Genomic DNA, 18028 nt, shown 5'->3' with positions numbered 1-18028 from the left:
ATACATGCTCTGTCTCTGTGACAAATAAAATCTTATTTAAAAAAGAAGAAAAAGAAGAAAAGATCTGTGTGGGAGTTTGGCTGTCCCCAGGACTGATACTGGGGGACCAGAGCCAGATAGGACAGGTACTCAACACCCTACGTTCCAAAGACAGCCCCAGATATTTGGGGCCAGTCACACACCTCACACAGGGCCTGCTAAGAGTCAGCAGAACCAGTCCTACCACCAGCCTCCTCCCATGTTCCAGCCTGTCCCAGGAGCTGGAGAGTGGAGAAAGGAGTCATCAGCCCCGGCAGGAGAGCAGCGTTCATGCTAGGAGATGCAACCGGCATCCCTGGTCACTGAGGAGAAAACCCCCGAGGAACTGCTCGAGAAAACCCCCGAGGAACTCCCCCCAGGGGATTAGGAAGCAGAAACCTCATCACCCCACTCCATGGACAGTGACGTGCTGAGATGGGAAGGCTCAGACCCAAGGGGTGTAGACATGACAACAAAGTGGATTCTGGAGAGTCCCAGCAGAGGCCCACCTGTGCTGTGGAGGTCTAATGGCACCAGGACTTCGGCGGGGGGGTGGGAGGGGTGGTATCTGCCTACACCTGGGATTTCTATAGGTGGCAGAGAAGGAAAGAGGGCAGGTGGGGACTTGGGAGGAGACCGAGGATGGGCACCAGCCCCTGACCTGCGTGGCCGCACCTGCAGAAGGGACTGGGTGGAAGGCGGACAGGCAGAGGGAGCCAGGATAAGACAGAGTCCGCCATGTGGCCGCGGCCCCATGACAGGGTCACCCCCAGAGCCCAAGGTGAAGCAGAGCCAGCAGAGAACAGGCAGAGCATCCCATAAAACCACCTCCTCGGGCCAGCCCCAGAAGAGCCAGATTCCAAAGATGGGGGGCAAGGCTAAGCACTCAGGACACACCCTTCTCCTGCACTCGGAGCCCTGGACAGAAGGGACCATGGCCCTCCAGCAGCCGGGGCAAGAGGAGGTGCCTCGGAGGCTGCGGGGCACGATGGGCCAGCTCTTGACCACCCCGCCCCCCAGAGGGAAGATGGTAACACCTTCTCCCCAGTTATCAGGGAGGCTCCACACAGAGGCCTAAGCCAGTCCCAGGCACTGGGCCAGGCACAGAGCACAGGACAATGACAGATGAGACTTCCTCCAGCTCCAAGAGCACCTTCTAGCTCTTCCCCAAACTTCTGCCATGGTGCCCCTCTGCCACAGCCCTCTCCTTCTTCCCACTGGCCTCCCCAGCTGCCACAAACCCGCCTCCTGAGGGCTCAGGTCCCACGGAAGCCTCCCACAGCTTAAATATACACCACCTAAGTCCCTTGAGTTACTACTTAACTGGGTGGGGTATAAGATTCGTACCCCCCAGCCAGGGGTTTGGCTCCCGGCAAACAGGGGCTACAACTACGGTAGAGTATGTTTCCCCTCTGAACACTGTACCACAAAGCACGGGCCATCGCTTAGATGCCAGAGATGTGGGGGACCTCCCAGCGCCTCCATGCCCCGACCAGGTAACCTTGAGCGAGCCACTGAACTTCTCTGACCATTCACAACACAGGGACCGTCTCATCACTACCATCAGAGGGCCCTTATAAAGAGGCCAAACCAGTTCGAATGGAGCCTGGCACCCAGTCGGGCTTCTCCATTATCTGCTGCTCACCCCCTCCCTCCCAGATCTGATGGACTTGTTCTGAGATGGGCCCCAGGGAAGCGGTAATTCTTAAAAGCTCCCTGGGCTATTCCAGTGGTTGAGAACCTTGTCTAAGAGAAGGCACGCAGGAGGGAGAGCTAGGGAGAGACGTCAGAGCTGAGAGTCAAAGGAAGGGTGACCCCCTTTCTAGTTCCCCAGAAATATCAGAGTATTTGTCAGGAAGCCAGGGGATGGCTTTGCTCTACAGAGCCTCGAAGACCAGCACTTAGGTACCCCCTTTCCTGCCAGCCACCCGGGAGATATGAAAAGCAACAAGAGGCGGAAGATACAAAGAAGCCCGGGCCAGGGCTTGAGGCCTCTTGACTGGAGTGGCTCTGTCTGCCTGGTCACTCTTTCCCTCGCTCAGCGTTTACTTGCCAACCAGCAGATGGTGCAGAAAATGTGCGGCCCTGCCCCTAAGCCAGCTAGTGCAGAATTTGCATGTGATTAGTGTGGAGAGCCATGGCCCTGGCCTGCATTTTCCTTTTTTTTTTTTTTTTTTTCTCTTAGAAAGGAACACAAATACCTAAATACAAAACACGATCACAGTCACAGTTCTTAAAGTAATGTCAGCCTACCTCACCTTTGTATCTTGCTGGAACTACCCTTTTGGATCCAATTAAAAAGCTAAAGTGTCAGCAGTGGAGCTGAGGACTGCCTGAGTAACCAGCTTTTGGGCAACAAAGGTAATTTTTTGACAGATAATACCTATGACTCGAGCACTGGAAAAATATGTGGCTACACCAGACTTATCAGAAGGCTGTGAGCGCAGAGCTGTTTTATAAGACTATCATGGCTACTAACTAGTACCCAGCTATTCTGGAGCCAGACCTGTTTCCTGCCGATTGTCTCTAGGGCTCCCACAGCACAGCAATCCTTCTCTATTTTTTTTTGCCTGCCTTTCTTTTTTTGAAGTAAAGACGTTTTCTTTAGAGAACAGGGACACTTAAAAAAGGAGAATGCCTGCCTGCATCGGGCGTCTGTCAGTGAGAGAGCTCTTCAATTACCCTCACCAGATGACACCGGCAGAGTCCTTGTGAAAATGGACATTTCAGGGCTTGGAAAGCTAATGAGAATCAGAGATGATGATGAGGGCGTTGTGTACTTAAACCTTTTTGCAATACCTGCCATGGTATTTACAAAGCACTTTACAATCACCGTCCTTTCCTTAAGTCACAGCAGCCCAGTCTATTCACATGTTCTCCCATTAGCTTATTAAAAATAGGCCTCATAAACTAGCTCCTCTGTGCCCATAAAAGAGCCCCGGTAAACTTTATGGCTTCTTCTTGGGGCCTCTCCATCCAGCTCAGACAGCAAGCCTTGACCTCCCCTGGAAGCAGCTGGGGAGCTGGGTGTCACCCCCAGACTGTTCAGCAGCCCTGAGAAATGAAGTCCAAAGCTCTAGTTCATTCAGCAGGGCTCCAAGCTGGAGATCAAAAACATCTCATCCCAAATGGGGCAGTCCCGTCCTGTCATTACTCAAAAATATCAGCGTCTGACCCCAATCTGGAGGCCAGCGTGCACATGACCTTTCCAGGCTCAGGTCAGGTGCTCTGGGATGACAGGACTGAGGAGTCAGTCTAGATAGAGGTCCAGCCTCCCTGGCAGCCGCCTTCTAAAGTGTGCGCGAAGCGGCCCCTGAGCCCAGACAGGGCGGGCCCAAAACCCACCGATGGCTAGGAGGGCAGGCCCTCACTTTCTCTCTCTGTCACCTCATTTGGGAATGGGCGGGGTGGGGTGAAGGAGAAGGGCTTGCAGGTAGGACAGGGCTCGGGCCAGTGCCTTCCGCCCACCCTCTGGGCTCCTACCGCCCCGCGCAGCCATAAGCCCTGCAGCTGGCGCAGCGCGCGAGGCGGGGGGGGGGGGGGGGGGGGGGGGGGGCTCCCAGGTGAGCGCCCTCCCCCCAGGTGAGCGCCCCCGCCCCAGGCGAGCGCCCGCCGCCCCAGGTGAACGCCCTCCCCGCCAAGTGAACGCCCTCCGCCCTAGGTGAGCGCCGGGCCCCTCGGTGAGCGCCCCCCAGGGTCCCACGCCGCGCGGCCCCGCTCACCTGCGTGAAGTAGAGGTTCATGAGCGTGAGCGTGAAGAACTGCAGGCACACGGGGAAGCAGTAGAGCAGCCAGAAGCCGAAGGGGCCTAGCGCGTTGGCCGCCACGAAGTCTCTGAAGTAGAAGGAGAAGAGGACGGTCCTCAGGGAGGCCCAGAGGAGGCAGAGGAAGAGGAAGACGCTCTGGTAGCTCAGCCGCTTGTGGCCGTAGCGCAGCACCAGCCAGAGCTGCGCGTAGATAAACACGAAGAGCAGCGAGTAGAACGCGGTGTAGACGACGGTGAGGCCGAGCTTCACGTAGGGCGGCACGGCCGGGGTCAGCGTGGGCGGCAGAGAGTCGTTGCGGAGCGGGTCCCACGGCGGAGCCGCCATCGGGCCCGGGACGCCGCGGCGGGGCCCGGGGCGCCTCATCTGCGCTCGCGGCCCGCGCCGCCCCCGGGGGGGGTCTCGGAGCCGCGCGCCCTGCCCGGAGCCCGGCGCCCGCAGGAAAGAAAACAAGCGGCACTTCCTCCCGCCGCACCACATGATCCGCGGGCGGCCCCGGCCGGGAGGGGCGGCGCCGCGCCCGCTGCCCCCGCGCGCCCGCGGCCCCGCGCGCCCCTGCACTGCCCCGCGGCCCCGCCGCGTGCCCACCCGCCCTGCGCCCGCCCTGCGCGTCCCCGGCGCCGCCCCGCCCTTCGCCGCCGCAGGTCGGACCCCGAGCCGCACGCGCCCCCGTGCCCCCGCCGCACCCCGCACTGTCCCACGTCAGACCCCGAGCCGCGCGACCCGCCCCGCCCCGCCTGGCCACCGACACTGCGCGTCCCGCACAGCTGGATCCAGGCGCCGCCCCGCCCCCTCCACCGCCCGCTCCGCCGCCCGTCCCCGGACACCGCGGGTCCCGCCGCGCTCAGCACCTGAAGTCCCGGACCCGCGCGGCCCCGCTCAGGGCTCCCCACGGCCCCCAGCTCTCCGCCGACGATGACTGACTTGTTTTGCAGAAGTTAATTCTTTTATCTCAAAACAACAAACTTTAAGTCAGTCTTTATTTATTTATTTATTTATTTATTTATTTATTTCATTAAAAGTAAAACTGGCTGTGAAGGGCCGGCGTTTTTTCGCGGACTCTGAATCCAGAAGTGCCCTGCAGGAAAGCCCGTGTTTGTGGGGTCGCCGGTGCGAGCGAACTGGTTCCTGTGGCTCGGGCCCGTCTTGGGGGTACAGGGCACTCTTCCTTAGGCGGGGACAGGGCAGTGCTCCCCGGAGACCCGCCGCGCCGGCTGCGCCCCTCCAGGCAGCGCGCCAGTGCGGCGAGCTCTGGGCGGGAGCCCCGAAGGCCGCAGGACTCCGGGTGAAGCGCGACTGCTCTGCGCTCATGGGCTCCCGCTCCAGCCCACCCCGGCTGGCCAGATCCCACGGCCGCTCTTTTGCCGCCCCGGAGAGGGTCGCTCCTCCCAGACAGAAAACTTGACTTGCTGGACGCCGCGGGACGTCTGCGGGGCCGGGAGTTGGGGAGTGCCCGGGGCAGAGAAAGGATGCCAGGCTGACCTCTGGAAGCGAGTCTGGACAGAGGAAAGAGGCCCGGTCTGCAAGGCTCCAGTTAATTCCTTGTGACTCCTTTTTTCATCTTTATAGTCAGCTTCGTGCCTAATTGTGTTGTTTTTTTGTTTTTTTGTTTTTTTCTGAAACGGGCCCCGTGGAGCCTGGATCCAGCTCTATGTTTCCTCCAAATTAGTGTTTATACTTTGCCAATCCATTTCAGGTGCTTTGTCAAGGCCAAGTGTGCCTTTGGTGTCAAGCTCCTTTTCTCCTTCCTCTTTCTCTTTCCATCGCGGAGAGAAAACAGTCCCCCCACCTCTGATCTTGGTCCCCTCAATCCCTTCTACACAGGGCAGCTGGAGTGATCTTTTTTCTTTTCTTTGTCATTCCCTTGCTTAATTCCTTTCGCTTGCCCCTCATCTTTCAGAGAATATGGTCCACATTCCTACCCTAGCTCACCTCCCTGACTTGTCTCTCTTAAGAGGTGTTAAAGAGTATTAAACACCCCTTAACTCCCCTACACCTGGAAAATTCTTTCCACCCCTTCCTCCAACAACTGGCCAAATACTATTCATCTATAAGGAGGTTGCTTCCTCCAGAAAGTTTTCCCAGACTTCACTGCCCACCATCTGCTCAGGATTAGGTCAAAGCACCTGTGTGCTCACCAAGCAACCTTGCATAATTGGCCTGCCCCTGGACTTGTTTGTAAATTTCCTTAGGCTGGAAACTGTGCCTTGTTTACCCGTATCTTTCCTGTGCTTGCCTGGGCATTCAAAAAATATCTGTTTATGTTTTCTTATGCTGAAAGAATGTAATTTGTCATCAGAGGTTTGGGCTCTGATACTTCTCATCTGTAAAGCCTCTATTCACAACACTACCTTACGATCCAAGATGGCTGCTGCCTCTCCAACCATTACATCCACCTCCTGGGCTGGCATTTGGAAAGACAGGAGAGAACTAGTAGGCACTTGTCCCTTCCTGTTTATGGAGTCTTCCCAGAAATACCACAGAAAGCATCCACTTTCACCTCATTGTTAGAACTTAGTTACCCTAATGAGACAACTGCAAGAGAGATTAGGAAATGTAGTTTTTATTCCATATGGCTAAAAGTCAAAGTTCTGTTATTATGGACAAAGAGGAGACTCCATTTGGGAAGGAACTAGCCATCTTTACCAGCATCAAATGTGCTTTTTACTATTCTGACATATCTGGAAATAAAAACCATATAAAATGCTTCCTCTTTATATAATGCAACATACCTTGTCCACTTGCAAAATACCTTCACTCCTCTCCACAGAGGGGTCACACTAAAGGATCATTTTCTGTGTCCAGCTTGAAGTCCAGGACCTGTGGGTGATAGTCATTCCTCCTTTAATTCTGCCACGACCCCGTCTCAATATTCTGATCTTCTAGATTAAGTTATCTATTACTAACTTATCCTATATAAACAAAGAAAATTAAAAGTAAAAAAGGAATTAGTTGAAATACACATAAATATACATATGACATAGCAAGAAAGAAACATAAGTAGAAGTTAGAGACCTTATTTTTGCAAATGGTCACAAGACTATTAGTGTTATAAAGCTATATCAATTTAGGACTCCTCTCTTTTTTAAAAGATTTTATTTATTTGACAGAGAGATAGAGCACAAGTAGGCAGAGCAGCAGGCAGAGGGAGAGGGAGAGGCAAGCTCTCTGCTGAGCAGGGAGCCCGATGCAGGCCTCAATCCCAGGACCCTGGAATCATGCCCTGAGCTGTATGTAGCCGATTAACTGACTGAGCCACCCAGGTGCCCCTAGGACTCCTCTTTTAAATGCATGTTATAAAATCTTCATTTTCTTTTATTAACCATCTCAGCTAATCAGGAAATAATCCTCACATCTGAGGGATCTGTGGATGTTCATTTTTTTTTTTTTTTTTTTTGGAGTACCATGATGATAAGTGCTCAGAAAGCCTGAGCATGACAGCACAGGTGTGGTGGGCAAAGACAGTAAATCCAAGTTCAGAAGCACTGTCTATTCCCGTGAAGACAAATCACGGATTCCCTCCATGAGTAAAGAAGTCTGTGTACTCGGTTTCCAGGTGGCTGTGTAGGACCTCCTCTGACTTTGGTACCTTTCAGAATACTCACAGTTGGTTAGTGATACAGGAAAGAAGCTAGATTGGCCTTTGGAGGGGATGTCTAAGTTGTTAGAAACCTAGATAATTTCAGTCTCTACCTACGTGGTCCATGTGTCCACGACCCACTGAATAAGCAGTGGGTTAGCTAGGGAGAGAAGCTGACTTACACCCACGGGACAAGTTAACCTGCCCTCTTGAATATTGAGAGTCTCTAGTGTCACTGGGTCTTTTGGTGACCTGACTTGATGGCTTGATGGATCAAAATAACAGCAGGCTCCAGATAGGCAGCTCAAACTGCATGGTAAACGAACTTTCTTAATAGGCATTTGGCTTCTTCCATGGCCCAGGAACAAGCCAAATACTTTGCTCAAAAGGAAGAGTCACTTGAGAAAGAAGCCAGGGTTTTTTTTTTCCCAAAACACTGATAGTTGACACTGTGATTCTCCTAATAGGGCTTGTCACAAGTCCCACATATGCTTCCAATCACCATTGACGCTCAGAGCACCATTGGATCCACTGAGTCAAAGGTGACAGAGCAGACTGCACTGTGGCCCAAACAAGATGGACAGTCTTCTCTGTCTCTGGGCCATTCCTCAAAATTAGCTCCCTTTGAGTCACCCAATTAGTGGGTCAGAGAAACACGCCTAATGTGACAAATGTTGCTTCCACAGGGAACTTTGAAGCATTGTCTTTCTTTTTCCTGTAGGAGGTTGTGTGAGGTACAACAGCTCCTCCTTTGCTTTGGAGAAACTATCTTAACCTACCTAGATCGCTAGACTCTCTCAAATTGTCTCCTAAGGTCACAGGACCCTGGAGGCTCATGAAACTTACATCCCACACTATGATGTGCATGTTTCTTAATAATGTATCTAGAATAACTATGATGTGTGCTCTTTAGGTCCTCAAGCACGATATCATCAATGTAGTAGTCACTGTGATTATTGTGATTTTCCTCGAGAATGGTGAGATGATTACAACTTCCATAGACCAAATTGTAGCATGGAATCAGAGTTGATATAACTCTGAAACGAAATGGGCAGCCGTCCTTGCCAGATAAGACAACGCTGTATTTGGAGTTCTTTGCCTAATAGGAAATGAGAAAGAGCCTTTCCTCCATGGGCTGTGTGGATTTGTTGTACAAAGTTACCACCTTATAAGTTTATGTTAACCACTGTCACTCTCCAAGACCTGTCCATCTTCTATATCAACTGGACTGTTAAATGTAGACGTTGTAGGAAGTTACTACTCCTGTAGCATTCAAGGTCAGGCCTAAGAATTGCATAGGGATACAAGCTGTCTGTTGAGGACTTGTCAGATCTGGAGCATTTTGGTTTGCTTCTGTCATATGGATTATATAAGGCCACAGAGAGCCACCCATCTATTTTGATGCTAGGGCTCATGATCAACTAGTTTCTGCCTAAGATATCTGATGTGCAGACAATTCTTATTTCCAGACTGGCCTTGAGAATGGTGACAGTTAGTGTGCCTTCCACTGAGATGACCTTGCTTCTCCCAATGGTTGTGCCACCACTGACCTCTGGCACCCGGAATCCTGGCAAATGTGAGAGAGTCTTTTTAACTCTGGCAGCTCTCAACAGCATCCCTGGTGTACATGAACCAACCATAACAGTGCTTCTGAGAGATGGTGGCATTTCCCTCACCAGTGGATTTCTTAATGCCTTGATGAAAAGAGCAACTTTCCGGCCCTTCTCAGGGAACCGAGTTAGGAGACTGGTGAATGGGTCATACACAATATAGCCACACTGGCATTCCTATTTCCCTGGGTCCTGCTTCTCCATTAGGCCAAAGGAGTTCATGCATTTCAACTTCTTTTGGTGTGGGCTACCAGGTTTCACTCTACCAAGTATGCAAGCAAACAGAACCACTACCCCTGCTCCAGAAAGCTCACTGAGCTAGAATCTCTTGGGAAAGAAACATCCTGTTGCTCCCTCCCTGGTTTACAACGCTCAGGATTGATTCCCACCTGTATCCCCAAGCCTTTCACCAATATAAAGACCAAAAGCTCTTGCACTTACTTTGGTGTTGTAAATATCTGCCTCTGCCCCCCTTCTAGATTTGGCTTTATAAGATGAGGGACATGTTGACATTTAGCTCTGGTTTTGGTCTGAAGACCATTTAGTGAGACCAAGAGACAAGACAATGAGAGGAGAGATACAAAGGGACTTGGACTCCCCACCCCCACCGGCAATGCAACTTCCTCAGGCAAGAACATTATAGGTCTTCAAGCAAGTGAAGAACAATAGGGAGAAGGAGCTATTTCCTAACATAAGGGAAGATTTGTCCACTATGAATCCTCAGTCCCACGTGTCCCATTTCCCACTCTTTCCAATCAGACCCCTAACCACCAGTGAGAGATGAGAGGAGGATGTGACTCTAACAGATTTTGTGAATCAGGAACCCACAACATCTGCCTTTTGGTTTCAGATGCTGTTGCAAAAGATAAGATAGTCTTTCAGTAATCACTGAAAGCCCCTTGTTTTCAGACTGTGCCTTGCACTATCCTTTAAGACTTGGTCATTCGCCGCTTAATATTTCCAGCCATTGGGATCAACCACTCTACCCCACAGTTTGTGACTTCTTTGTGCCCTCATGCTGTGCTCTGGAAGCAACCACTAGGATTCTCAATGCCCTAACTTCAGTGGGACCTTCATTGTACTGATTGATTGCTACAAGTGACCACAAGTAATCATTTGTGCATGAGCTGTCTTAATATGACTTGAATCTTCATCATCATTAAATCCAACAAGGCTAGATAATCAAGCTCAAATTCTCCCCCATTTCCTGAAGGGGTGTTGCAGCCCGCCCTCTTGGTGTCAAATTCTGTATTTCTCAGGGTCCTTGGTTGCAAGCAATAGAAATAGTTGGGCATCTCTGTAAAATTTTCCTCCTTTTATGTGGACGCCATCATATTGGATTAGGACCCATGCTAAGATCTCATCTTTTTTATTTTTTATTAATATTGGTTAGTTTAAGCAGAAAAAGAATGTATCAAAAAGTACATTATATGGCTTACAAAATCTTCCGGACTCCTGCAGGAATGTGGAATGTGGAGGCTATGAGAGAGGAATGATGCCCAAAACCATGCTGTGGAACAGGCGAGTACTACCACCACCAGCTCTCATGTGGTACTTTGCATCACAGACTACACCAGCGCAGGACACTGGAAACTGCCTGTTTCTGCTGGGAATGAAAATAGTTGCAGAAAACAGAAAACATGGCTAATAAATAGGTTAAAAAGAAATGCTTCTTTTTCTCCCATATCTAGAAGTCAGTTGCTGCCAAACATGAATTCAACTGTCCAAGAAATCTGCCTCTGACTCTTCTGGTCTTTCTACCACCCTCTGCATACGAGCTCTGACAGCTCCTCAGTGCTGTGCCCTCATGGTGGCCACATGGCTGCTGTAGCCCTAGATAAGACATTCACAGCCAAGGCAGAAATCAGGAGAAGACAGAAAGGGTGACTTCTGTAGCAGGAAGACAAGAGTTTTTTCCCAGAGATCTCAAGACAGACCTCCACCTGTAGTGTGTCATACACTCCTCTAGTGATGCAAAGGGAACTGAGAAAACACACCTCTGGCATGACCAAGCTCTATAGTAGGGGCAGGTGAGGGAAAGGGGTTGTAAAGGATGTTGGGCAAGGGAATCTCTCTCTAGAGTAAGAGGATGAAGTTCATGCTTCTCTGAATCAAGAACTTTCAGTGCAAAGTCTGGGGCAAGGCCATCTGATTGGCAGAACCCAGAACAAGTTCCCATTCCTAGCAGCCGTGGTGGCTGGAAACATAAGCATTTAGCATCTTCACTGTCTACGGTGGGAGCTCCTACTCCCTAACAAAAGAAGTTCCGCAATGTGGGAAGGGAGTTCAGATGCTGCTGGGCCAACATGGAGACAGAGATCTTCCTGCATTGCTATAGACCTTCCCAGATCATCATCTCCACGTGGTTAAAAGTTTACAATCGAGGGGCACCTGGGTGGCTCAGTGGGTTAAAGCCTCTGCTTTTGGCTCAGGTCGTAATCCCAGGGTCCTGGAATCAAGCCCCGCATCAGGCTCCCTGCTCATCAGGGAGCCTGCTTCTTCTCTGCCTACTTGTGATCTCTGCCTGTCAAATAAATAAATAAGAATCTTTAAAAAAAAAAAAAGTTTAGAATCGACTTTTGGGGAAACAGATATAACATTTGCATGACGTCATCATTTAAAAAAATTATCTGTCAGCTGTCCTCAGAATTCATTGAAATATTAAAGGATGAGAAGAAAGCATCCAAAGAAGGAAATCTGTTTGCCCCTTGATTGGTTGCTGAAGTCCTGCTGCCATGAAGCATCTCTCCCAGCTCTGAACTTCCTGTCCCAACTGAGCGTACAGCTATCCAGGATCCCCCCCGCCAGTTGCACAAGTGCCCCGGGGCCTGCAGACTACAGAGTGCCCACCCTGCAGGACTTTGCATACCCTCCCCATGCTCCATGCCCCCTAAAATGCATCTGTCCAGAGGACTAAGACTTCCAAGGCAAGAAGGAGCTCATTTAGATAAACAGATCTTTGCTGGTGCTCTCCTGGGGAAAAGCACCCTGTCCTAGTCAGTAGGACAGGCACCCTATTCCGTGCTGATTCCTCTGCAGAAATGTAGGATAATTAGAAACCACACAACCCCTGCAGCCTGCTCCATCTAGGAGATTAATAGAGGCGCCCAGAAGGCCCACACTCATGGGGGAAGAAGTCAACGGAAGGAGGCGTTACTCCCCTGCGACAGCCGCTTATCAATATTCATAGGTGTAGCTTGTTAGACAAAACCTCTCAACAGTCCCACTTGCCCCAGATTTACTGCTGGTTTACATTTTTAAAATTCAACCCCTAAAGCTTTGTGTCATGTGGCTTGCCAGATCCCACTCCTGAAAGATTCCTCTTATGTTCTCAGCGAGGACAGGTTGGGACTGCTTTGAGGACCAAAACCGACAGAAAAGCCTAACGATGATCACCTCGTTTTCGTGGTAGGTGTTTGATTCGTGATCAGATGAGCCACTGATCCGCTGGCTGCCCTTTCGGTCTGTAGCCATTTCTTGTGGGGGTTTTGGTCTAAACAGCAGTCTTAAACTTTCAACGCTAAGGGTTTCAAAGATTTTGGGAATGCTGAGAGACTCAAGGGGGAGCAGGTGAAGCAGTGTGAGTGAGAAGGGTTTTGCCAGCTCAGATTGCTCGGGGGCAAAAGTTCCTATTTCAACAAATAAATCTTACCTGTTGTGAAATATGAATGACTTATGCACCTATTTTTTTTTTCCTCATGCTTGTAATTCCTAAATTAAAAGACTAGCGGGGCGCCTGGGCTGTTCAGTTGGTTGGGCATTCAACTCTTGGTCTAGGCTCAGGTCAGGATCTCAGGGTCATAGGATGGAGTCCCACATCAGCTCCCTGCTCAGTGGGGAGCCTGCTTCTCCCTCTGCCTGCTGTTCCCCCTTCTTGTGTGCTCTCTGACAAATAAATTATAAAATCCTTAAAAAAAAAAAGAAAGAAGGAAAGAAAAAGGTTTCATTCCCCCCCAGTAGGAAGCATATCAGATTTTAACTCAGTCAGGTAGCCACAGTGGGGTTATGGGTAACAAACTCCAGATCTATGACAATGCTTAACCAGTTTCTAAGCAAACAGACAGAAAGTACAGCCTTCCTAAGGGTTGCTCAGAAGTGCCCTTTTCATAATTCAATCATCTCATTTAAACTTTGGTATTAAGTGGGGGATTAAGTGGGGGATGTACTAAAAAAAGGATTTAGTACAAATTGGGGCCCACAGAGGTCAAGAGCATAGAATATTGCCTACTTGCCTGAAAACAGAACGAAAAGTTAACTACCATTGAAAACCCGAATGCATACCCTGCTCCAGGGAAGTAATTTTCAGTGGTTTGCTCAAGTTTCGGGAGAAAAACTCAATCCAGTTCTTTCCAGGATTTCTTGAAAAGTCGCTTAAACAGCCTGCCACTGCCCCCCATCCTTCTTTGTATCCCATTATTGTCTCTAGAAAATACGGTGCTTTCCACTCGGCAGAGAAAGCCGAGTCCGTCTGTGGCATTTCATAATGTCTCAGGGCCTGAGAAGAACCATATCTTATTTTCAGGGGTAGAAGGTTCATGCACAGCAGGGAAAATTAGTTGTTAAAATTATACCCCAGGTTTCCCGGGCGTGCACAGGGTTAGCCACTGAGAGTGGCTAGAATCTGTTCTGCAGAGAGGCTGGCTTCTGGCCACGGCACAGGGCAGAAGGAAGGAAGGTGAAGCGTGCCCGTCCCAAGTCATTTGGAGAAAGTTTTAGAGGCTGGGCTGGAGCTGGGTTTCACGGGTCCTGAAGCTTCCTTGCTGTTGGAGACCTTCTTTAAGGAAAGAAAAACAAAACTACAAGTACAAAAATTAGTTAAAGTTTAAGAAGCTGAGCAGTCCCACAAATATTACAAAATCCAGAGGAAGAATGCAGCGATTTTACTAATGAATTGTCTGAGGCATTTCCACACACTTTGTTCCCTATATTTTCTGGCTGCCTGCACCTCTTTACAAAAGAAAGACTCTGCCGTGTCATCGTCTGTGGAGAAAGTAGAAAGGTCATTCTTTTTTCTAGCACAATTAATCGGATACCAGTTTTATTACTGAAGTCAAGCGAGCTGAGACTTCACAGCTAGTTAATGGGAGTTATGTTGATGTTTAGGATTCCTGCCCGGTTGGGAAAACATCATTGAGCTTGCTTTCACTTATGGTTCACAGTTTTGGGGGCATGTCCGGTTCTCCTGGGCAGTGCTGAGCTTTAAGGAGTCTGAATCAATGGCTCTCATTACCCAGTGGGTGGTGATGGCCCTGTCAGGGGCTATGAAAAGTTTAAGTTCTTTTCATATTATATCATAAGTCCCATCTACTGCAAGGGAGAACAAAGGCCACAGCAGGAAAAAAACGCAGGTCAGCACTTGGGGCCCCAAGGCTTGGCCACACCCAGAGCCTCATTTTCATTTTTCCTGTGAGTCTGGGCACAGTGATGCTTTGTACTTAGAAAGGGAAGAATGCGCTCCCTGCCCACGGTGCCAGGGAGCAGCCTCCACCATCATGCAATCTGGAGACCAGGCCAAGAGGAAGAGAAAGAGAAGGAAAATAGACAAACTTAGGGGCCCTGTGGAGGGCGGGGTGGGGTTTCTGGCAGTCCGCGTGGTCAGGGCTGGTAGGATTTCAGCAGATAGATGCCCTGGGAACAGACCCACGCTTCTAGAGGAGACAGAGAATTTAAACTCAGGGCAGAGGCTCTAGTAGCAGATCCACAGCCAAATGCTTGTCCATGGTGCTCCCAAAATGTGAAACCACACCGAGGATAATAATCCCACAGCAATCATGCTGACCCCTGTACTGCCCCGAGAATAAGGAAACTAAATGTAGGAGTTGGCTTGGGCTGTCATAACAGAGTAACACAGGCTGTGTGGCTTTCACAACAGAAAGGCATTTTCTCAAAGCTCCAGAGGCTGGGAGTCCAGGACCAGGATGCGGGCACCAGGGGTCCTGGCGAGGACTCTCCCCACTCAACGGCTTGCTGCGTCGCCACACATGGGAGTGGAGGTGAGCTCTCTGGCGCTGCTTCTTACAAGGACACTAATCCCACCACGAGGGCCCCAGCCTCATCACCTCTCCTGACCCAATTATCTCCCAAGGGCCCCAACTCCAAATACAATCCCATGGGGGTGAGTCTTTTGTCACATGAATTTTGGGAGAGACCTAATTCAGTTCATAGCACCAGCTAAAAGAAGGATCTAGAGGGTGGCTAAGCCACTCCCCTCTGCCCACGGGAAGAGCACAAAGCCACGACACGGCCACTTCGGCCCTGGCTGGGCCACACCGTGCTGCCTCAGCACACTTGGGTCAGGGGACACTGGCAGCTTTCTGCGTGCACAGACTCAACAACCAAGCTTCTGGACAGTCTCCTGTGATAAGCTGAGAGCCTTCCTCCAAAGCGCATGAAGCCTGAGACCCCCATCAGCCCGCTGAGCAGATGGCTGAGCCAGGCGGCTTCCTGGAGCGCGCAGAAGCCCCAAAGGAGGACGTAGGCCATTGGCAAGCCCAGTGCTAAGCTGCTTGAAATGGGTCAGAAATGGGTCCCTCTGGGCCCCAGGTGGAACCGACAGGGACCGTGCCTCACTGCTTTATACACAGCTTTGCTGATAACCCTGGTTCTTGGTATCCAAACTAGGTGACGAGGTGATCCACCCACAGTGGATTGTGAAAAAGTGAAATAAAATATGCATATGAGCCTTTAGCCCTGTATCTGGAAGATTCCACCATCTGGGGGCAGGGAACAGTGCTGCTGCTGATGGTCCCACGAAGGCTATGGGGGACCATTGGCCGTGAGGGGAGTAGGCTGATCTGTCCCCTCTGATCTCACCCCCCCGCAGGGCAAGTGACTCAGCCACACGTGCCCTGAAATGAGCGGTTACTTGGAGACCGTGTGATGCCTCATCTTCAGGGCTGAGAATCACGAGTTTAAGATGGAAAGAGAAGGAAGTGCAGCACTGGGGAGGGCTGAGGGGACAAGGAAGAACCAGGAGTGCACGGAAGAAGAGAGGTTTGGTGCACAGAAGAGAAAGGGATCAGATGTGGCAGGTGGCATGGGCTGTGAGGAGGGACAGGAAGCAGGTTTAAGATCCCCCAGAGGAGGCTGGAGCATGAGAAGGTAGGGGGACGAGGGCCAAGGACTGGAAGTAAATATGCTTGAGGAAAAGCAAACAGGCAAACAAACCACCAACAATCATCTCTAAGGTGTTAGAAGAAAACATTTTCAAGGATAGTATTTCACGCATTCCTAAGCATATCCCCATCCATTTAACATACTGTGCTCTCTGGCCAATGGTGATGAAAGGCTCAGAGAGGTTACAAGGCTTCCCTGAATGCACACAGCTCCCTGAGGGCAGTGCTGGACTAGGAAGCCTCATGTCTAGCTCTGAGCCACGGCACAATGCTGCCCCAAAGCATGGTGATGACCCCCCACACCCCCTCCCCCAACCTCACCCGCCCAGGATGAGACACAGCCAATGCCTTGGGCCACTGGGGCAGGTAACTTTATAAACTGTAACTGGCCCCCACCAGACCTGCTGTTCTTTAATATGTAGCCACCTGCTGGACTCTGGTCAGCCCGGCCACCTGCTGGACTCTGGTCAACCCCCCCCCAGGGCCCGGGGCAGCCTGCTCTGTTGCGCTCCAGTGAGACCTGCTCAAGTAAGCACTTGGCAATGGCATTTTAACTATGAGCTGCTTCACAGGCTTGGCCGAGGTCTTGATCCCACTTGGCCCTGCAAACAGAAAGTTGTAAGAGATCCGATGCTGGCTGGTAGGATGCATCTCGGTGAGCGCTACTGGACTCCCAGCATCTGAGAGCCAAACTGCCAAGGGTGAGCTGGGAGCCACACAGACTCCCCGGCTGATCGCCTGCACCCCAGGCAGCAGGAGTGGAGGATTGTCACTGTATGCCTTTTTGTATATTTTGATGTTTTTAAAAAGATTTATTCATTTATCTTAGTGGAGAGAGAACACGAGTGGGACAGGCAGAGGGAGAGGGAGAGAGAACCTCAAGCAGGCTCCATGCTGAGTTTGAAGCACAACGTGGGGCTCAATCTTGCAACCCCAGATCAGGACCCATCCCAAAATCAAAATTCAGACACTTAACCAATGGTGTCACCCAGGGGCCTCTATTTTTATGTTTTTTTGAACCATGTGTCTGTATGGCCTATTCACAAAAGTTAAGTTTTTTAAAAAGTCAGACATGAACCACTCCTACGTCCTACCAAGGGGACATGTCATTCATCATGTTCATATCAGGCTTTAATTTTAACAAGGTAAATGGAAAATTATCCCACCTTTACCTAACCTCCTTTAAGAATATGTGGGACTGGGGCACCTGGGTGGCTCAGTGGGTTAAGCCGCTGCCTTCGACTCAGGTCATGATCTCAGGGTCCTGGGATCGGGTCCCGCATCGGGCTCTCTGCTCAGCAGGGAGCCTGCTTCCCTCTCTCTCTCTCTCTGCCTGCCTCTCTGACTGATTTCTCTCTCTGTCAAATAAATAAATAAAATCTTAAAAAAAAAAAAAAAAAAGAATATGTGGGACTGAAAACGCTGTCATTGCTCTGCAAGTGAAAAACAGAGGCCAAGAGAGAGTCTGTGGACTGATCACTCAACACGCTAAGCCTGAACTGGGGGCCTGGTTCTCTGATTTCTAGTTTGAGGGCGTCATCACTACATACATGGTTGGGCCTTGGAGTCTGCAGATAACGGAAGTCACTATTGCATTCATTCAACAAATATGTTTTAATTCTCTGGTGAACCAAATACACATGGTCCCTGACCTCTGTGGGTTTATGTTCTTTTGGAGAAAAAAGGCTGATAATTAAATGAGTGTCCCATTACATGTTTTGTAGTAAGTTCTACAAAGAAGAAAAAAGAGATGCCATAAGGAAGACTGAGGAAGATGGTGGAGTAGGAGGCTCCTACGTTCATCTCAACCCACAGACACATCTAGATAACACTCACATCAGTTGAACCAGCTCAGAAAATGACCCGACAGAACAGACTTTCCATGGTTAATTGTAGGAAGAAGTGAGAATGGTAGGAGGTGTAAGACATGTTGGGAACCAT

The 18028-nt window shown here is 50.4% G+C and overlaps 1 protein-coding gene across 3 annotated transcripts in view; it reads right to left on the bottom strand.

Moving 5' to 3' along the window:
- GPR137B (G protein-coupled receptor 137B) overlaps positions 1-4324 on the bottom strand; it is a 49367-nt gene extending 45043 nt beyond the window's left edge. For 2 of the 3 annotated variants that reach the window (XR_006608756.1, XM_045087293.1), the window contains exon 1: positions 3741-4277. Coding sequence is in view for 2 of the 3 variants with exons in the window: in XM_045087293.1 (XP_044943228.1) it covers positions 3741-4262 (522 nt within the window). In the remaining variant the exon portion in view is untranslated. Of the gene's footprint in view, positions 1-3740 lie in introns of all 3 variants that reach the window. The other variant, XM_045087294.1, reaches the window with a different exon arrangement.
- Between the last annotated feature and the right edge of the window lie 13704 nt (positions 4325-18028).

This window comes from Mustela putorius, unplaced genomic scaffold (assembly GCF_011764305.1).
Source record: "Mustela putorius furo isolate JIRA1106 unplaced genomic scaffold, ASM1176430v1.1 tig00001075_pilon_pilon_pilon, whole genome shotgun sequence".
Taxonomy (NCBI): Eukaryota; Metazoa; Chordata; class Mammalia; order Carnivora; family Mustelidae; genus Mustela; species Mustela putorius.
The sequence above is the reverse complement of the archived record's forward strand: the minus strand, read 5'-3'. Positions and strand labels throughout refer to the sequence as shown.